This window comes from Asterias amurensis, chromosome 14 (assembly GCF_032118995.1).
Source record: "Asterias amurensis chromosome 14, ASM3211899v1".
Lineage (NCBI taxonomy): Eukaryota > Metazoa > Echinodermata > Asteroidea > Forcipulatida > Asteriidae > Asterias > Asterias amurensis.
The window spans coordinates 11,540,402-11,561,620 of record NC_092661.1 but is presented as its reverse complement, the minus strand read 5'-3'; the positions used below and the strand labels follow the sequence as shown (position 1 = coordinate 11,561,620).

At 40.0% G+C, this 21,219-nt stretch overlaps 1 protein-coding gene across 2 annotated transcripts in view; it reads right to left on the bottom strand.

Moving 5' to 3' along the window:
- Window positions 1-752: 752 nt before the first annotated feature.
- The window catches only part of LOC139947246 (protein lin-28 homolog A-like), a 35,986-nt gene continuing 15,519 nt past the window's right edge, over window positions 753-21,219 (bottom strand). The window contains exons 2-4 of one of the 2 annotated variants that reach the window (XM_071945130.1): window positions 15,775-15,953; window positions 5,082-5,254; window positions 753-4,542 (exon numbers count right to left, since the gene is read on the bottom strand). In XM_071945130.1, the coding sequence (XP_071801231.1) occupies window positions 4,290-4,542; window positions 5,082-5,254; window positions 15,775-15,953 (605 nt within the window). In that variant the 3' untranslated portion in view covers window positions 753-4,289. The remainder of the gene's footprint in view (window positions 4,543-5,081; window positions 5,255-15,774; window positions 15,954-21,219) is intronic. The other variant, XM_071945131.1, reaches the window with a different exon arrangement.

Below are 21,219 nucleotides of genomic sequence, written 5' to 3'. Positions count from 1 at the left end.
CATTTTACACAATATTTTCTGTTTCCACATGTACAATACTACATGCGCTAAATCTACTTTTACCATACAAAAGTAACACATTACGAGGTTTGGTCGGTTCAAATTTATTTCTTTAACGAAGAAAAGGACGAAATTTAACTCGAGGTTGGACTGGTTATCTAGTAAACGAAAAAAAGGGTCTTGTGTGCAATTAAAACAAAGTTGTGTACCAAAGGATTGGTGGCGTGATCAATATGCAAATTAGGAAGGGTATTGTAAAAATGGATGCCATCTTTTATTGACCGTCCGTAACCGTCCCGTTAAATATGTAAATTGTACATCGCGCATGCGCACTATCACAACTTGTCGACAGTGTTGCTGTGAACCTCTTGAAGTTTGCCAACCAATATGTCCGTGCGCAAGCGTGAATGTAGTCCTCTACATCCTGTTTGAACCAGTTTGGGAGTTAGATTCCCATGTGCGTTTTAGGCGACTCTCTTGCCGTATCACGCGCACCATTCCTTTACCATCAGCTTGATATCCCTAAATGGTTGAATGGATAGAGAGTAGCTGGCCATTACGTCAATGCAAAGGTTTAAAATAAGGTCACATTATTATGCAATAACCAATTACTTTCAAGATAAACCACCATGTACAGAAAATGTAAACGAATATCCTGAAAAATAATGTCACTGGACGTCACAAAAGCAAACACAACTTTTACGAATAACAGTACAATAATTATACTATTTTCCCACCGAGAGTCCAATCGCTTTTTTTTTAATACAAAAAAAAAACTTTACTATTTCAATCTTTCACAAATCTATACAATGGTTTCAATGCGAAAAGGCAGACAAGTTTTTTAAATACCTGAGCGTCACATAAAAACAAAACCTGAGATTGTTACGAAAACTCTTCTGGTGTTTTGAAGTACAAAAATACAATATCCGTTTTCATTATTTCTTTTACTGATTTAATTTTTGTTTTGTTTGATTATTTGCTACTTTTTATCATCTTCTTTCTTTAAATCGTACTTGATCCTTTCCTGGATTATTATTTCATAATCAGAAGTCAAAAGCGTTTATAATAAGATAATAAAAAGCATGCATATCAAAAGAAGTTACACAGTGGACATGATTTGTATGGCTAAAAATTAACTAACGTTTTTGGGTATTGACTCTGAGTTGGGAAGAAATGCATATAACGAGGATCTAATATAACGAATTGAATACATAAAGCTGCAATATATATTTCGCAATGTGTTTTTCAAAACCCTCAACCTAAAATCAAGAATATTATGTCAATGTGATCAACACATTATAAAAACATCTTTAAAGGCACTGGACATTATTGGTAATTATTATAATTGTTACTGAAAACTTGGTATAGCGAGCAATGTTGAGCTGTTGTAGTCTAAAACATTGTGAGAAACGGCTCCCTCTAAAGTAATGTAACTCGACGTTTCGATCAGTATGCTCTGATCGTCTTCCGGTGAAAGCGGTCTTTGACAATTTCCAAAAGTGTCCAGTGCCTTTAAACGTCATGCGATCATTCGGAATGCTATTTAGTGGTAACCAATTAGGACACAGCTATCTGAGTATTGTAATTATATTAATACTTTTGTAAATGAATAAATGCATTTATTAAGGCAGCAAATGGTAAGGCAGCATTGTGTTAATTTTGTACACGTTTCGCAGCATGATTGGTGAAAAAATGCAGCGTTAGCCACGCCCCTAAGAACAAGAGTAGCTGTCCATCATGAAAGCGAGCCAATCAGCTGGCGTATCTTGATTGGTTTATGAAAACAGTTTTAAGAATGAACCAAACATTCGAAGAAAATGATTAAGTGAGTCATGCACCTCGTGCAACACGTTTAGACCACCCCGTTTACCAGTTTCAGAAAGTGGCACTCAAACATGTTAAGCACAGAAAAAAAGTCTACCTTTAAAGGCAGTGGACACTAATGGTAAAGACTCAAAATAATTATTAGCATAACAACTTAATGGGGAGAGGTTGATAGTATAAAACATTGTGATAAACGGCTCCCTCTGAAGTGGAGTAGTTTTCGAGAAAGAAGTAACTTTCCGTGAATTTGTTTTCAAGACCTCAGATTTAGAATTTGAGGTCTCGAAATCAAGCATCTGAAAGCACACAACTTCGTGTGACAAGGGTGTTTTGTCTTTCATTATTATCTCGCAACTTCGATGGCCGATTGAGTTCAAATTTTCACAGGTTTGTTATTTTATGTATATGTTGAGATACACCATAGTGAGAAGACTAGTCTTTGACAATACCAATAGTGTCCAGTGTCTTTAAAGGGAAACACCAACCTTAGAAGGTAAACTGCTTCTTACTGGCTCCCTAACTTTAGCAAGGGACTTTGCAAGGAACAAAATGCCTAACAGCTTTATGAAACTAGATTAAGGCCCCAGGACAGATGTTTTTCCTATTTTTTCCGCAATCTACAATATTTCATTAAATCATCGATGTCAATAATGACAATAATGACGTAAAACCTTTAGATTTATGTTAACAAAAACGTCAGAGTTATGATGACGTCTAACACTAACAATTAATTCTGATTGAAAACTGTCATCAGTGTTGCAACTGACTTGTCAAAGCATCGCTTATTAAACCACCAAGAAGACGCTTAGATTGTGTGCCACAGTGACCCTGGACTTACTTAAGAGGAACAATTCGTCATGCACTGAGGGCTGGATGGAGGGGAAACTAATTAGGTAAATTCCATTGCAATTGTCGCAAATTGGATCACATCTCTAAACTTGTTTTACTTGATTTTTCCCCCACAAAGTGATAAGGGAAAGGACCCTGGGGAAAGCATGTATGTTTTGTCATTTAGCCAACTAGTATAAAGATTGAACTGGTAAGGTATTAAGCATCATGCGAAGTCATTTCGACTGAAGTTCCCGTTTGTTATAGTAAGTTGTATTGATATATAATCAACGGACACTAAGATGTTCGAAAACAAACAAAATACATCCCGGTCAAAATTTGGACAAACCTTGCAGAAAAAACACCATCAAGTAAGATTACTTTTTTACTGTCATAACCAATGCCTATAAGTCTTTAACAACGGGAGTATCGTGGACGCTATCTGTTTCAATAAAAAAAACAGGTATAATGGTTGGAATACTATATATACATGCATAATAATTTGTTTTTATAAGATCATAACAATTCGGGTTTTAGCGACTGCAGTACAATCGCTGATCTCTAACAGCCGATACATGACCAACAGAGGGCGCTGTGCAGCGTCAAAGATAGGCTGGTCCCCTTGTATTGACGCTTCACAAAGCCCCGAGGAGTCGCATCCCGACGTCAAGCGCTCAGACTATGCCAAAGAGAGAGATCGCTTTGCAGTAATACAACTAAAGAGGGCGCTGTCTAAAGCTTGCATAAACCTCTCAATCCAAAACATCCAAACTTTAAATCGTCCGTACACCTTTACATAATACTGAAATGTTTTCACCCCAAAATCATTAAAATAAACAACAAATAACAAAAGTTTGAGTGTATGATCACTGCAGGAATAAAGAAAGCACTAATCTGGCTTTGTGTCGGACGTCAGATTTCAAAAAATCCTAGGAATTAATGTTTTACTCTAAAGACTTCTTTGCAAAAATTGTTTTCCAACACTCGGAAGGCTCAAATCAAGACAAGTCTCTGACGAAAGTACTTCAACTTTTCTTGGACAAAAGAAAGCATCTTAATCGGACTACAAAACAAACTGAGAAAACTAAGAGGCTTTGTTGCAAGTTTCTCAATTCCTAGGAAGTATTTGGAAGTCTACGGAGTTGGAATAACAATATACAAAAAGCCACAACTACTTCTACTTCTAATCGAAGGGTTAGTGTGGGTTTGCTTGCAACAATTAGTTCTACTTTATATTACATTTCAAACTACAAAAACAAAAAAGTGTATAAAAACACACCCGTATTTGAAATGTGGGCCTTTCTTGAAAACAATACGGTTTCAGATGCTGAATTATTTCTTTTCGGAATTTCTTGTTTTCTTGGCCAATAACTCTCCTCATCTCTTTAAACCTGCAATAAAAAAACGGCAGACAGATTTCCACCTGTAATCAACCAATCACCATGTACACACAACAAAAAAACACCCATTAAACCGATTTCTTAAAAAAAAAATGCACCGTTTTGAAAGTCAACCTGAGTTTCTTTTTTTTCTTCTTTTTTTTTCCTGTAAAAAAAAATCGCCGGAGCACAAAAAAAAATAGTCCACAACTATATCAGCCGCTTCTGATGTCGTGGTAACTATTTTTGTTTCTACTACTAGCTTTTACTACCCTCTGAGGTCACTGATGAGGTAGACTGGTCTCCTGATGTAGCCGGGGCACCAGACCCGTCTCCGGGTGTGTCACTACTTTCTTGGCCGTTGTCTGGCGTCTTTTCCGCCTGGGCCGGCTTGTCCGGGCAGTCGGCAACGAGGTGTTCCTCCGACTTGCAGTGGTGGCAGCGTTTGGGTAGCGGAGGCTCCGTGCAGTTCTTGGCGTGGTGGCCATGCTCATTGCAGTTGTAACACCTGCTTTTGAAGAGAGAAAAGGCAAGAATTGAAAATGGTTGTGCATATATCCGGCAATAGGAGACCACAACTCAAAGAAAAACTGTCCAGCATGATGGCGTCGATTTCACAAAGAGTTAGGACTATTCCTAGGAGATATTAAAAACTTAAGGCTGGTCCTACACTATTTGTGAAATCGCCAGTCACTTCAACAAACTGTATAGGTGTTTCGGTGCATGAACAATTCTAAAAATGATAAGAAGCAAACCCAAATCAGCACAATTTGGAGATACTTGGAGTCAATGTGCCCAACCAATGTTGGCTTAGATCCAAGAAGATCCAAGAAAAACTGAGAATTCAGTCACAAAACATGTTTTTGATAATAACTTAATATACAACTGGTGAAAGTTGTTTCAGTGCATGAACAATAAGACAATAGGAGCAATTCCAAAACGGCACAAATTAGGAGATATCATGACGGCAATTTGCCCCTTTAATGATGGCTTTATTAGATCCAAGAAAAATGGAAAATTCAGTCACAAAATGTGTTTTTATGATAGTACCTGTCATCTCTTCTTCTGTGTTTTGCTCTTCCCTTCCTCTTACTGCCTTTGCAATCTTCCCCACAGGGTCCCGTCACAGACTCCGCCTCTCGACCCTTCCCTGATATCTTGAAGACGAACTCTACAGCCTCATTCTCTTCTAGACTTCTGAATCCGCCCATCTGTATACTGGACTGCACATACGAAGAAAGAAATGGAGAATTAACTCTAATGCTGTATCCAGATTAAATTATAGACTACTTAAAAGACTGCACAGCACGAGAGCTAGTAGTCTCGCGGGGGCTAGCAGTCTCGCGAGAATATCCCCAGTGATGCGGGAATCGCGGATAGAGTCCGGACGGTGTTACAGCGACAGACATTTTACGACTTGATCACAAGTCTATGTGAATACTTTTGTGTGAAATCGTGGTACTCGACCTTTGCACCGGGGACCGAAGTTTGCTTTCACAGGTTGTTGTTGTCTTCCACTTTAATATTGTTGTTGTTTACATAAAAAATTTTGGTAAAACAATTAGTTCTGATTCCCGCCAGAATGAAATCCGATGTTTGAAAACAGTGATCTGGGGTTCCACTTATAGTCTCGTTACTCCGATGGCCGCATGATCTGGGGTGGATCTCACAAAGAGTTAGGACTAGTCTTATCTAGAGTTAGGACGAGTTACTATACTAGTCCTAACTTAGGACTAGCTGTACGTTTTTGATATCTCTTAGGTTAGGACTAGTCCTAACTCTTTGTGAAATCGACCCCAGAAACTTTTATTTTTTTATATAGGTTTGTCATTTCATGTATGTTGTTGGGTCACTCAATGTGCGGATACTGAGGCTCATTTCATGTAGCTGTATGGATTGACAAATGTCTGCTAAGCGCAGTTTAGCAGTATACCAGCTACAAACTTAACATATGAAACGGTATTTTTGCTAGTAACATATTTCTGGTAGCTAAATTTGTGTTGTGCTTATAAAGCTTCTTATAGCAGCTTTATGAAATTAGACATTGGTCTTTGACAATTACTAATGTTGGCCACCTGCTTCAAATTACAGGTATCATTCTACACAAACTGCCATGACGTCAATCTGTCCAACCATGATGATACGAGACGTTTAGCCAAATGTTTTGGTTCCCTCCATGTTTTCAAAAATAACAAATCGCAATCTTTGCTACACGTGAATCGGATGTTTTGCATTCTAATCTCTCCCACTGGGCGTTAAAGGCAAAGTTTTATACCTTTGGTTCTTGGAAGCGTTATGTTATGTTAAACATTATCAACAGCCAGGCACGCAGTGTTTCTCTTATCAAAAGTAAGATGTTATAAAATGGTCATTAACTTTTGTTTTATTACCAAAGGCTCTCCCTTCAAGGGGCCCACTTAGGAACTGGTGAAGTTTTGAAGAAGACATGATATCAAAACACACACATACAATTCTCCTTATTTTACTTTCCATAGAAAAACAGCACCCACAGCACCCCCCCCCCCCCTCACCACAAATGTAAACAGTTCAATATCAGCGGAAACAGGACCAGTTGAACAATATTTGTCATGAATGTTAGGTTGGTATCTGCAGGATTGCTAGAGCACACAAAATAGTTAGACTGTCCTCAACAGGGGAAAAAACTGCTCGATTCAGGTCGACAAACAAACCTTTGCTTTTTTTTGTGCGGGGCTTGCTTAATGGTAATATTTTGCAAGGGAGCTAAAGGCAACTGACAAAAGAGATCAACCAACAGAAGGCCATGGTAAACCTCACGAGAATTTAGTATTTCCATATGTTTTAAAGTTAATGAAATATGTGTTTGTTAAACTCCACGGATTTATTTTGATTTTTGTTTTATTGCATATCGCAAGTATTTTCATCCTAGATTTCCATCACCACTTTTGACCACGCATTCATTTTACATGGAGATTCGCAGTCTCATCCTACGTTCATGTAATCTGCAGACGACCGAAAGTGCAGCTGCCAAACATCACCTCGGACCAATTACAACACAGATATAGAAAGATATACGTCATCACTGCACGTTTATCCAATGAAATTGAACCAGTACCGGTCTTTATGGTCCTTGCAGATAAATAAAGACAGGGTACCAGTCTACCGGACGTTCAAACGGGACACCGCACTTCTGCATTTATTCGACCATCATTGGGTGCGTTCGTTTAGCTTCCCTGGGTCGACTCCGGTGTGTGGTGGGTTTTTTTTCCCAGGACGAACGTGGGTGATTATCTGCACACGTTCGTCCTGGAAAAAAACCGCCACACACCGGGGTCGACCCAGGGAAGCTAAACGAACGCACCCATTGCCATATGGGATCGACACGGACCGGTGCGTTTGAATCGAACACCTATTAATACCAAACATCGTGTTCAACAAGCACCAAGTTCATGTCCCTACCAGGAAAACGTGGCCACCTCCGCGGTGAATATTGACACGACAACAATGCACAGTAAGCCAAGAGTATGTTTTTCTGCTCTATGTTATAAAAACCATTCAGTTCGAACGGGTTCCGATCGATCAAACTTAGTCAATACAAAATGTGATAAATGACACTAGAATATGAAAGGAAACGTCAGTCAGGCGTGTGTGCTTCGTTGTTGAAAGGGCAAGCCCACCAAGACACCCATGAGGAAATTGTAAATTTCTACTGGGGATTTCATGGGCACTAAGGCAATGGAGTATCAGATGGTCAGTTATATTTTAACACACACCGGGCCACAATTTCATAGAACTGCATAAGCAGAAAATAATATTTGCTCAGCTACAGCGACTTTATGCTAAGCAGAAATGAGCTGGTCAGATACCACTCCAAAACTGTGACACAGTTTGGCTGGCTGGTATAATTATGGTAACCTTATTCTTTCTGATAAGCAATGTCAAAGCAATATCCTCAAAGAAAAGACATTCACACTTTGCATGTGCACATACTTTTTCTGTGGATCGTAAGACATCTTTTGAAAAATTATTCCATATTATGCTGCCAAATTGGTCCTCTATAAGCAAGCACTGCAGTTAGTTGCTTGCAATTTAGTGCAAACGTTGCCTTGTCTGACATGGCTGTTCTACGTTCGACCATGGAGCACCCCACAATGTAATGATATCAAACAGTATCTGCAGTTGGTTGTCCATTTCTACCCCAATGGCTGCCTTCAAGTTGCCTGCAAAAGTTGCCTCGTGATGCCTCGTGTGACCATGGTGTGACAAGGCCCGTACATTCGACACCTCTACGGCACCATTCACTTCTCATGAAGTAATGGCACCAAATCGTACCATTGAGGACCATTCCTACTTCCTAAAAAGCTCCATGATATATGAGGTTGACAAAAGAAGTTCCCATGAATGCAGATTGAGGTCAACCGACTCAATTGCACGTTCAACCTCGTTCTAAAGATTGACACACACACTGCCTCTTTAACGGGAGTACAACCATTCTCTATAGCGCTTCAGGCTGGGCACCAGTGTTGTGCCATGGACTATTATTGGTGTACAGAGGGGTCTCAGGCTCGGTGTGCTATAAATGGATGACCTTCTTAAAGGGACTATTGAGGACCTGATAAAGTAGTCTTACACTGTGTTCATGTTTTGTCATTGTTTTTTTGTGTGTGATTATGACCAACAATCTATGAGATAACAAACCTGTGGAAAAAGGCATCGACCACAAAAAAAATTCCTCAACAATAACTGCAATAACCTTTAACACTGAGTAATATTTCACACAACGTTTAGAATAAGAAATCACTTTGTTTCATAAACCACATATACAATCTATTCTCGGGTGTTGTTTTTTTATGCCAGAAACTGTCAATACCATAGCAGGCTGTATATTCGTTTTTGAAAGGGCAAGGGCACCAAGGCATTTTTCCTTTGTAAATGGCATCCTAAAAGGAAATTTCAAGGGCACCAATGCAATGACAAGGGGGGCATGGAGACAATCGCCTTCGTTTCCTCCGTGAAGTATCAGGCGTGCCATAGTTCTACGTCACCACATCTTTATAAGTTCAATGTCTCCACAGCGTAAAAATGACACGAACTCTGTGTGACCTCAACTTGGCTGTCACCTTCGATACAGTTATTGCGCCGTGGTCTCTCTGTTGTTGTGGCCTGTGTGTAATTATTCATACAACGAACCACAGCAACCAGGCCTGCTGCCTGGGGACTTTTTGTTATTTATAAAAGTTGAACGTAGATGGAGTAGTTTGGGTTCATATTATGGAAAATAAATGTGACCAACTGAGAAGTGGGTCTAAACATGTTAAATTTCTCCTAAGTAATTCTTATGGCGGAGAGTAGGGCCAGTCTAGAATGGCGTAAGTAGGCATTTACATTTGGGATAGGGAGGAGGCAAAGACACCATTATTGGGGAAGCCGCCTTAAAGTATTGAAATATTCATTTGTGAATGTTTCGATCATATTTGTTGGTACAATGGTTCTGAGCCTGCAGCCCCCCAAAGTTACGTCATTGGTAGTCCATGTGTGGGACAAGGGTTTCATCATCAAAAGATATACACAATCAAAGGCAAGTGGGTGTCATCATGTTAATTTGCAAAAAATGGGCCGATAGAGGGGGCGCTGTTTCTTGCGAGCAGTTTCGTTCGTCATGAGCCACTAACGTCTAGATGAATTTTGAAGGCAAAGTCCCTTTGGTTTGATCCGTTCGATTGTTTCAATCCGATATATCATAGATGTAAACAATAAAACTAAAAGGCCTAAAAGTCACACAGGCCCCGATATTAAACGAGAACGAAAACAAGAACGATACAAATGCTCGCCCTCGATTGGTTGAAGGAGCGTTGGCATATTCCGCGTGGAGCAATTCAACCAACCGAGGGCGTGCATTTTTATGGTTCTCGTTCTCGTTACCGTTGTTGGGGCCTGTGTGACCGGGCCATAAAGACAGTGGACACTATTGGTTATTGTCAAAGACTAGCCTCCACAGTTGGTGTATCTCAACATATGCATAAAATAACAAACCTGTGAAAATTTGAGCTCAATCGGTCGTCGAAGTTGCGCGATAATAATGAAAGAAAAAAACACCCTTGTCACACGAAGTCATGTGCATTCAGATGCTTGCTTTCGAGACCTCACATTCTAAATCTGAGGTCTCGAAATCAAATTCGTGGAAAATAACTTCTTTCTCAAAAACTACGTTACTTCAGAGGGAGCTGTTTATCACAATGTTTTATAATATCAGCCTCTCCCCAATATTCGTCACCAAGTGATGTTTTATGCCAATAATTATTTTGAGTAATTACCGATAGTGTCTACTGCCTTTAACATGTGTAAAACTCATTTCAAAAGATGGTCGTTTTTTGGGAGATATCACCGAGGAATAATCCCTCTATCGGAATACACACTCTGCTTCTCAGTTTCAAATTGACCCACCCACATTATTCCGATGTGAAATGTTTTTTTAAAATGGTTTACGCTACCGTAGGCTGTTGAAGGCTTCTAACCAATAAGTTGTATTGCCATTCATTTTCAGAGTGATTATAATCGTTCCCTTTTTTGCCGAGAACTGACAACTGTATACGTGCATTAGATTTATTCCCCGATGGTTCTTTTGAAAAATGAAGTGATTTTCAATGACATTTCGGGAAAAATGTTCCGACCACAAAAGTATTATAGGAGAGTTCAAGAAGTGTGGACAGGGTATGAACAAAAACTGGGCTAATTGGCGAAATGAACACAAAGCCCTTCTTTGAACTGGTCACATTTTCCCTTGGGCAGATTAAGTTATTTCCCCCAGGGAGGGAAATGTTCCAGAGCAAAACGACACTTGGGTGAGACTAGCATGTTCACACGATGACCTCGGATCGAGCTGTATGACAGGCAGAGGTCATAGATGCCCGCCCTCTCGCGCTAATGATAGAGGTTGGTGACCGGTGTGGTCATGATTGCCGGTGAAACCGCACGGGGTGAAACAGAACTATACTACACACTGATGGAGTGCAGTTCTAACATCTATTGCCATGTTGTTATTTTTATGCAAACCGCTAACAAGAAAAACATAACATAATGTGTTATTCTGATCATAGTCCCTTCCTATGTTCTCAGGGGTCGATTTCACAAAACTCTTCCTAACTTAAGACTAGTCCTCGGCAATGCTAAGAGATAGGACCAGTCCTAAGTACTGATCCTAACTTAGGACTGGTCCATACTCTTAGCATTGCCTAGGACTAGTCCTAGGTTAGGAAGAGTTTTGTGAAATCGACCCCTGGCCCGATACCTCACGGAGGCAACGAAGGCGATTGCCTCCATGCGACCTGGATTGGTGCCCTTGAAATGCTCCAGGAGAAATGCACAATTTCCTCAGTCATAGGGCGCCCTTTACCAATAAAAACATGCCTTGGTGCCCTTGCCCTTTACAAAAATACAGCATACAAGCATGTGTTCTGAGGTGTTGAGCTGGGCCCAATTTTTTATAGAGCTGCTACGCACAAAAACTTGCTAAGCATGATATTTCTTCCTTGATAAAAACAGGATTACCAACCAAATTTCCATGTGATTTTCAGGATAAGCAAACAACAGCTGAATACCAGTAACAAGCAATATGCAACAAATGGACATTTGGTTGGCAATCCTGTTTTTATCAAGAAAGAAATTTCATGCTAAGCAAGTTTTTGTGCTAAGCAGCTCTATGAAATTGGGCCTAGGTGCTGTGATGAGGGGGGGGGGGGTAAGATAACAGAGCATGGATCATAAGACCTTGCTACATAAGAAATATCTCAACGCTATAGCTGTCCAAGAAGTGTTTGCTTGTTTGTTGTTACCTTTGAGAACATCACTTGACGGATATAATATTATTCAAATCAATCTGTGTTAGCCCATGCTCTCGTCATTTTGCACAAGTGGACCCTAAAATGGTTTCCACAAAAAAAACCGGAACAGTTTCGCTCATCAGTTGCTCCATTAGTTATTTACAATTTTCTTATAATAGGGTGCCCATTACCACAAGGTGAAATACCTTGGTGCCCCTGCCCTTTCAATAACGAAACATACAAGCCCTGAGAAAGCTCTTTGCGAATTACTGAAGTATACGTTATGTATGCACGTAATGTACTTTCTAACACCCAGTGTCACCATAGCTTGCCAAATTAGAAGCTTGTGTCCCCCCCCCCCTACCCCCGCACATCTTACCCCCCAGCTGACAAAAAAAAGGGACGACCATTCGATTATCCCCGAATAATTCTATAAGGTTACCGCTGGTCAAGGCACAATAGGGGCACAACATTCTGTACCCACGGCATTGTCCGTAAGAATGTTCGGAATTTGGGGGATGAGAGAAGGGGGTGGACAGTCAATGACCACAAATCCACCACTTATCCGACCACCCACGCGAGGAAAAAAAACCTAGTTGCCTCGTGGTGGTGTGGTGTTCAAGTCGAAGGGGAGGGGGTGTATATAGCTTTGTTAATGTTTTCCTACATGGGCCCAAATTCATAAAGCCTGAAGGACACACATTTTCTAATCACAGAAAAAAAGTGTTGCTAAACGAAACAGGTTGCCAGCCAAAAGTAAACTTAACGGTCGACATTGTTGTGACTGCTCCCCGTTCAGGCTAAGCAATTCGTCAAGCATTTTTTTCTGCTTATAACAGCTTTATGAAATTGGGCCATCATGATGTGGGGGGAGGTTTAGTTTGTATAAACTATTGGTCTATAGACCACGTGGCATTTGTTTACAATAAGCGTGACCTTGACACGCAGGCCTGATACTTCACGGATGCAACGAAGGCGATTGCCTCTATGCCCCCTGGCCCATTGCCTTGTTGCCCTTGAAATACTTCAGTAGAAATCTACTATTTCCTCATATATACCATAGGGTGCCCTTTACCAAGGGATAAATGCCTTGGTGCCCTTGCAGCCCTTGCCCTTTCAAGCAAGAAACAGCAGGCCTCGGAAGGGGAGGGGGTGTAGCCAAGTTAATGATTTCAAACGAGATGTATGGGGGGGGGGGAGCATATTTATGTATGGTTCAGTTTGTAAACTCTTGGTCTATAAACCGTGTGACAATAATATCTGTTTAAACTAAGTGTGACCATGTACACTGTGCCCTTCTACCAGGCAGGATACTGCACTTTTGGTCATAAAATTATGGGAAAATTAAATTTTGTGTATAAATAATTTCCGATTAAATCCAAGAGTTATAAAACAAAATGTAACAGCTGGTCAAGTTTTGAGATGTGTGCATGACCCCTTTCATCGTATCAAAAGATGATAACAAAAAAATGGACAGCCTGTGTGCAATCTCAGTGGAGTATAATATTTTGTTTTCTTCCAACGAGCGGTGTACAAATCCTGCCTGCAGGAAGTCCAGGCTTGGTGGCTCTTTTGAAAACATGTGAAGTCATAGGTCACATTTTGATATCATTCTCTGGCTCACACGGCATGTGGAGGGAGACGTTCCCACGTAAATAACCCCACTTGGTCGACAGCCGCCGATTGACACTGTCCGCAATGTAATAAGACCACGTGTCACCTTGATATCGAATACTACTTTTCCAGAGAACTGGCCGGCCAGATGAGCCGTTTCATTTTGGACGTTAGAATAAAAACAACAACCCCAAACAACCACCTTAAAATTAGCGTCTTTCTTTAAAAAAAAAACTATTCGTACGTTGCCATCTTCATGCAATGTGAAAGTTTGTTGTCTCCTTCAATTGATTGAGGTGTGTGCACGTACATTGTGCCTGCAGGAAGTCCGGGCTCTCTGTGGCCTTGATCGTCCTTCCTAAATGATTTTCCTCCCTCCATGGTCTTCCTTCCTCAATGTGCTTCATTCCTCCATGCCTTTTCTTCCTCCACGGTCTTCCTTCCTCCATGCTCTTCCTTCCTCCAAGGTTTTCCTTCCTGCATGTTCTTTCTTTCTCCATGGTCTCCCTTCATCCATGCTCTTCCTACCTCCATGCCCTTCCTTCTTCCATACTCGCTCTTCCTCCATGATCTTCCTTCATCCAAGCTCTTCCTTCATCTATGGCACCCCTTCCTCCATGATCTTCCTTCCTCCATGGCCTCCCTTCCTCCGTGCTCTTCCCTCGTCCATGCTCTTCCTTCATCCAAGGTCTTCCTTCCTCCAAGGTCTTCCTTCCTCCAAGGTCTTCCTTCCTCAAAGGTGGAGGTCTTCCTTCCTCAAAGGTCTTCCTGGAAGAGCATCCGAAGAGCAAGAGGAAGGATCCATCAATGCTCTTCCTTCCTCCGTGCTTTTCCTTCCTCCATGATCTCCCTTCCTAAATGTTCTTCCTCTCCGTTCCTTTGCTCAATCCGCTTATTGCGATGCATTACTCGCCAGCTAGCCAGACTCGATAATTACTATACAAACACACTGCACTAGTTAGCAAGAAAGGCCACTTACTGAACTGCTTTCGGTCACTACCACTATACGTTACGTCACAGTTGGGAAAAAGCCTGCATGACTACTAGGTTGCTTTACGGATTATCCTGTTGTCTTTTCTAGAACTTGGATTACAATGGATTACATTAAACTACTTTTGCTTTGCTTGCTTAAGATAACTTCTTCTTAAAAAGTCAAAGCCACATTTGCAAGCTGACCAAGTGCTACTTTTCTTGTAAAAGTTAGAGCACGGATTGAACTGGGAAGACATGTTGCGTAATTTCAAAATGGCGGCGTGGTGTTCATTTCTGCTGAACAAATATCTAAGCAGGACTAAAAGTCGATGACAGTTGTGTGGCTAAAAATTTAAATTGAAATGTGCTTAGCTACTTTCTGTGTTTAACGTTTGGTAATCACTGTTAATATTTAATGCCAATCGGCTCAACACTTTTGGTTTTAAACCTACATCAGGTTTCGATATTATTGTATAACACATTTTGAGAAACATTTCCTTTAGAAATAGTGAGGTTACATGTATAAAAAGATGTCAGATTTTATGCCCCCAGATTGCTTCTCGAGTGGACATATTTGCTCCGGATTTTGGGCGACCACCTTTTGAAATGAATGAAATTTTCACAGGTTAATTTTATTGTATACATCTAAATTTGCGTAGGAATAAATCAATCGAACGAATCCAATCAACCAAAGGTATACTTTGCTTTGAAAGCAGTTTGGCATGGTCAGCACAGTGAAGGCAACGAAGGCAACTGCCTCCATGCCCCTTGGTCATTGCATTGGTGCCCTTGAAATGCTCCAGTAGAAATTTACAATTTTCTCATAGGGCACCCTTTACCAAGGAGAAAATGCCTAAGTTCCTTTTCAAAAACGAAGCAGGGGTGAATTTTGGTTCAGTCGAAAAAGCATGCGGTTTAAAGGCAGTGGACAATATTAGCCTTCACAGTTGGTGTATCTCAACATATATGCATAAAATAACTAACCTGTGAACATTTTAGCTCAATCGGCAATTGAAGTTGTGAGATAATAATGAGAGAAAAAACACCCTTGTCACACGAAGTTGTGTGCGTTTAGATGGTTGATTTCGAGACCTCAAGTCCTAAATCTGAGGTCTCGAAATCAAATTCGTAGAAAATTAGTATTACTTCTTTCTCTAAAACTATGGCACTTCAGAGGGAGCCGTTTCTCACAATGTTTTATACCATCAACCTCTCCCCATTACTCGTCACCAAGAATGGTTTTATGCTAATAATTATTTTGAGTAATTACCAATAGTGTCCACTGCCTTTAAAGGCCTGTCAGTGCGATGTTTCTTCAAAGTTCCAATTAAATTTTAAAAATTCATTCAATATTTTACCTGATAGACGAAGACATCACCGCTGTTGTCATCTGTTGTAATGAAGCCGTAACCTTTGGAGACGTCGAACCACTTGCACCGGCCCGAGCAGAGCTTGCCCACTTCGGCGGTGGGTGAGGCTCGCGAAGCCGGGTCTCGTGGTGTCGTCACTGGCGGTGTTGTCTCCTCACCCGTATCTTCTGAAAATGTGACCGAAATGGAGGGGGAAGAATTCAATATCTGAGTCCATGGTTTAGTTAAGTAACAACCTATTAAAATGGGTTGATACTTTACTAGTTCGTCAACTTTTTCAAAAGCCTGTATTTCAAATGGAATTATAGGGATGCTTATATACATATATATTCATGGTTTATTAAAAGCGGCTAAAAGCCGAAATGTACACTACTATACAGTTTACAAAAACAGTCATTAAAAATATTACATAATTACAGAAAAAGAATGAAAAATCAAAAATATAAAGAACACACAAAATATTTTGATAAGATTAAAATTCAACCATTGCCCATGATCCAAAGAGCCTCGCAACAAGATAACAATATTGAAGTGGGAACATAATGCTTGATATTTTTTACGATTTCCGCATTTTTACGATTTCTGCCACATTTTTGTGAGCCCTCTGAGAGTGAATTTTATGAGCCCATGGTCTGGAATCCCTGGTGGCATGTTTGCACTTGTCATCCGAGTGTCGTCCGGTGAGAGTGGGCGTGGAGAAGAGGGGAGGGGTCACAATCCATCGCAGGAAAAAGTGTCTCCCCTCCCGTGAATGATGTATTGTGTTCTGTAAAACTGCTGTTCCAAAAAGTTGGGCGACACAATATCCTAGCAGATGCCATCCCATATGCAGTTACTCGACTGCCATAAATTAGGCATAAACTGTCATGGCGGGCATGATTGAGTTTTTCGTGGTTTCTTTTAGAAGCTATGATGAATTTCATCGACCTATAAGTAGCCAACCTGTAAAGGCTACAAGCAGCCCAAAGATCCAACGTCAGGTTACAAGACTTAGATCGGCCTTTCGGCCTTTGGATGTTTTGACTGTTTAACCTTTGACCTAAAGGGTGATATCTAACTCTCAAGAGCCTTCAACTACAGATGTTTGACTAATTGGAATCTTTGCTTCAAGTTAAAAGAGTAGAATGTCCGAGCCAACATGGCTCATCACTACAGGCTGTATCCGCTATCATTAACATGAATAAAGCAATGGACACTATTGGTAATTACTCAAAATACTTGTTAGCATAAAACCTTACTTGGTAACGAGTAATGGGAAGAGGTTGATGGTATAAATCATTGTGAGAAACGGCTCCCTCTGAAGTGACGTAGTTTTCGAGAAAGAAGTAATTTCCCACAAATTTGATTTCGAGACCTCAGATTTAGAATTTTAGGTCTCGAAATCAAGCATCTGAAAGCGCACAACGTCGTGATACAAGGGTGTTTTTTCTTTAATTATTATCTCGCAACTTCGACGACCAATTGAGCTCAAATTTTCACAGGTTTGTTATTGTATACATATGTTGAGATACACCAAGTGAGAAGACTGGTCTTTGACAATTACCGATAGTGTCCAGTGTCTTTAAGGAGCTGAAAATATTATTTATATTCCCCCAGCAGCCGATTTCACGAAACGCTATGATTAATCCTATCTCTGGTTTAGGACGAGTAGAGTCGCCCTAACTTAGGATTAATCTTAAGGTAAGCATGCTACAGTGCTGGGTTGGGACTCGTCCTAATTCCTAAGATTAATCCCAAGTTAGGAAGAGTTTGGTGAAATCGACGGCTGGACAGTCCATCTCAGATTAGTTCACAGTTCTCCAGGGGCCAATTTCCTAGAGCTGCTTAAGCAACAAATTTGCTTAAGCACAAAAATAGCTTGCTTATTTTACACAAGTTACTGGCCGAAATTTCATGCCATATACATTGCTTGTGACTGGTATTTAGCTGTTGTTTACTTAGCGTAACAATTGAGTGGAGTCTTGGCCTGTAATCTGGTTTTACTAAGCAAGGATTTTTTTGCTTAAGCAAATATTTTTGCTTGAAGCAGCTCTATGAAATTGCGCCTAGTACCCATGTGTATACCTGAGCTGGGTGGAGAGAAGCATTTATGATAAAGTGGTCTTGCCCAATGACACACAAGGATTGCAAATGACTAGACCAGCATTCAAACCAACATTCTATATAAACTACTTTCTTCCGAATTCAAAGTGTATTTTGTTGAATATTCTTATCTAAACAAGAGCATCTTCCATTGAACAACATTGAAATGTTTAAAAGAATCATGTTTCGTAAAAAAACAAGATAGCTCGAAATAATTGTTTTCACCTGCTCAGGGCTCGAAAGTTCATTTGGTTTATTTATTGTATTGTACAAAGCGATCATAACATACACATTGTGGCATAGCCCTGGCGGCCATTCACTTCCAAATTACAATACAGTAAAGGGCTACGTATCGTTTGGCACAAACGAATTCTCTGAAAATCAAACGAATAATCACTATATAAAGCGTACATTCCACATTCATGATGGGAAAAAACATAAAAGTCTTTTGAAAAAAAAAAAAAAAACGAGAAACTTGCGGTCAGTTTTTAAAGCAAATAGCTCATAGAATAGTCAATACCGGACAAAGGCGAGCGAGCTTGAACAAAAAATGACCGCCAACATTGGTTAGACCATAGAGGTTCGACCATGGTTTATACAGACTAACTGGTACCGGACTTTAGAAAAATGGTTGAATGTAGGCCTACGTTCAAACAATAACAACACCTGCCCTCGATAAAACTGCCCATTGATATGCGTCAAGCTTGTTTCTGTAATGACTGCCATTATTAATTGTTGTTTTTTCTCTCTCTGATGGCAAAATCGTTGACCTAAATTCAGGTCATTCGATGGCAATTTTATCTTTCTGTGCGGTGTGTCGTTTCCCGTATACTTGGCACGCGGCCAGTTCCAATAACGCACTTCGGGTATAACAATAAAACTTCGCTACTTTTACACTGTGATTTCCGGTGTGTGCGTGTTTTTTTTATACGTGATATTAGCTCGCTAAAACTTATCACAAAAACTAGTTTGTAAAATTTGTAAAATTTACGGCTCGGCACAAAGGAAGGAAAACATTTCAAAATATGCCTATTATTTCCCTTTCGTTCAAGTGCCACGAGTACCTTATTTTGTAGATTCGCATAATCGTGGGCTAGATTCGTATAAATCGTGGGCTGTATAGGGTTCGTGTATATTATCATTATTGAAATAAGTTTATTACTGCTTTCATAAACTGCAAAAACTGGGTTGTTAAATAGACTGTGCAAGTCTCGCGCGCACCGGAGCGAGAAAACACGACAACTGAATAACTTAATTTTTTTATGAATCAAATCTTTGCTTTAATTTTTTCTTAATGCCGAATCTGAACAACAAAAATACCCATTAGAGCTTGTTTAAATTAGTTTTAGCTTTTTAAACAAATACACAATTATCGGTTAAAGTCTATGTATAGACAAAAGTAAAACTCTGGGACAAGGATGTTTGTTTGATCTTAAATGTTTTGAAACCCCTTTTGTAAATCTACGCCCGAATGTGAAACTACTGAAAGCTGGTTTATACGCGGACGCACGATGGTCGCAAGGGCGTTAGATAAACGCGTGACGCAGTTTAAAGAGGAAGCCGACGCCTAAGCGACAAATGAAAAGGCTTTCCATCCCGCGCGGCCAAAACAAGCGTCTGCGTAAGTTTCGTGATCGGAGATGGGCACAAATTCTTAATTTTTTACAAGTAACCTGACCTGAGGTCAAGTTTAAATATCGGTTTTTCTTTGTTTTTATGTTGACTTTATTTTTACTTTTACATATGTTGTTAATTAGTATTACATTTTTAACAACATATGTCATTTTTATGGTAATAAACTATATTAAACTAAAGTAATGGACGAAACAAAATCTCCCCGACGTAAAACTCCATAAGGTTGGGACCACAATGGTCCCGGAAGTTCAAATCTGCGCGAGACTTGCACAGTCTATTGACACCATGGGCGGTGACAGTTGACACATACAGATAACGAAGAGAGAAGAAAAATAACACAAATGTTTTTGTTTTTTTCCCCAAAAAATTGACCCTGTAAAATGTGATACTTTTCTGGTAATTTATGTGACAACACCCTTGGTCAAAACACACCAGTTTTTGCAGTGTAGATTATTTATCCATGAACAATCGTATTATCAACCGTCTACAAGATCCATTTCAAACTGTTATGTACTAAATTAATTAATTTGATTGATACATTTGTACACTCACTGTTCCTTGATATTAAAGGAACACGTTGCCTTGGATCGGTCGAGTTGGTCTTTGAAAAGCGTTTGAAACCGTTTTTTATAAAATGCATATGGTTAGAAAGATGTTGTAAAAGTAGTACACAATGATCCACACAAACATGCCTCGAAATTGCACGGTTTTCCTTTTACCTCGTCGACTAATTCGCAAAGTAAAAGGAAAACCACGCAATTTCGAAGCAAACTTGTGTGGATCATTGTATTCTACTTTTAAAACATATTTCCAACCATATGCATTTTATAAAAAACAGTTTCAAGCGCTTTTTATAGACCAACTCGTCCGATCCCAGGCAACGTGTTCCTATAAAGATAAATTGCAAACAGATAACAGCATATCATTAGCAGTTCTGTCGAAACAATCGAAGCTCTACAACGTGTTTCAGAATAGGTAATCTATTCTGAATCCAAAAATGCCGAACATAAACGTTCAACCATGGTTCAATCCTACCTCCATGGTTCAACCATAGAGCGAGGTAGAATCGTTCAACAATACGCTAGGTTAGGCGATATCGAACACTTTCGTGAAGGCCACGTTGGTAACAATAGCCTTGTGTCGAGGCTACGTGTCCCAACTGAACCTTTTGGCCCATGCAGATAACTGAACTGTACATGTACACACAATACGCTAATAAGGGTTCGACCTTGCCCTCAATGCACAACCTCTATACAAGACGTTGAGCCTAATGAAGTATTAAATATTTCCGGTGTACCTGTGTGATGGTTAAAGGAACACATTGCCTTGGATCGGTCGAGTTGGTCTTTGGAAAGCGTTTGTAACCGTTTTTTTATAAAATGCATATGGCTGGAAAGATGTTGTAAAAGTAGAATATAATGATCCACACAAACATGCCTCGAAATTGCGTGGTTTTCCCTTTACCTTGTCGACTAACACGTCGGCCATTTATGGGGGTCAAAATTTTGACTCCCATAAATGGCCGACCGTGTTAGTTCGCACAGTAGAAGGAAAACTACGCAATTTCGAGGCAAACTTGTGTGGATCATTGTATTCTACTTTTAAAACATCTTTCCAACCATATGCATTATATAAAAAACGGTTACAAACGCTTTTGTTTTGACCAACTCGTCCGATCCAAGGCAACGTGTTCCTTTAAAGACACAGGGGTGGATT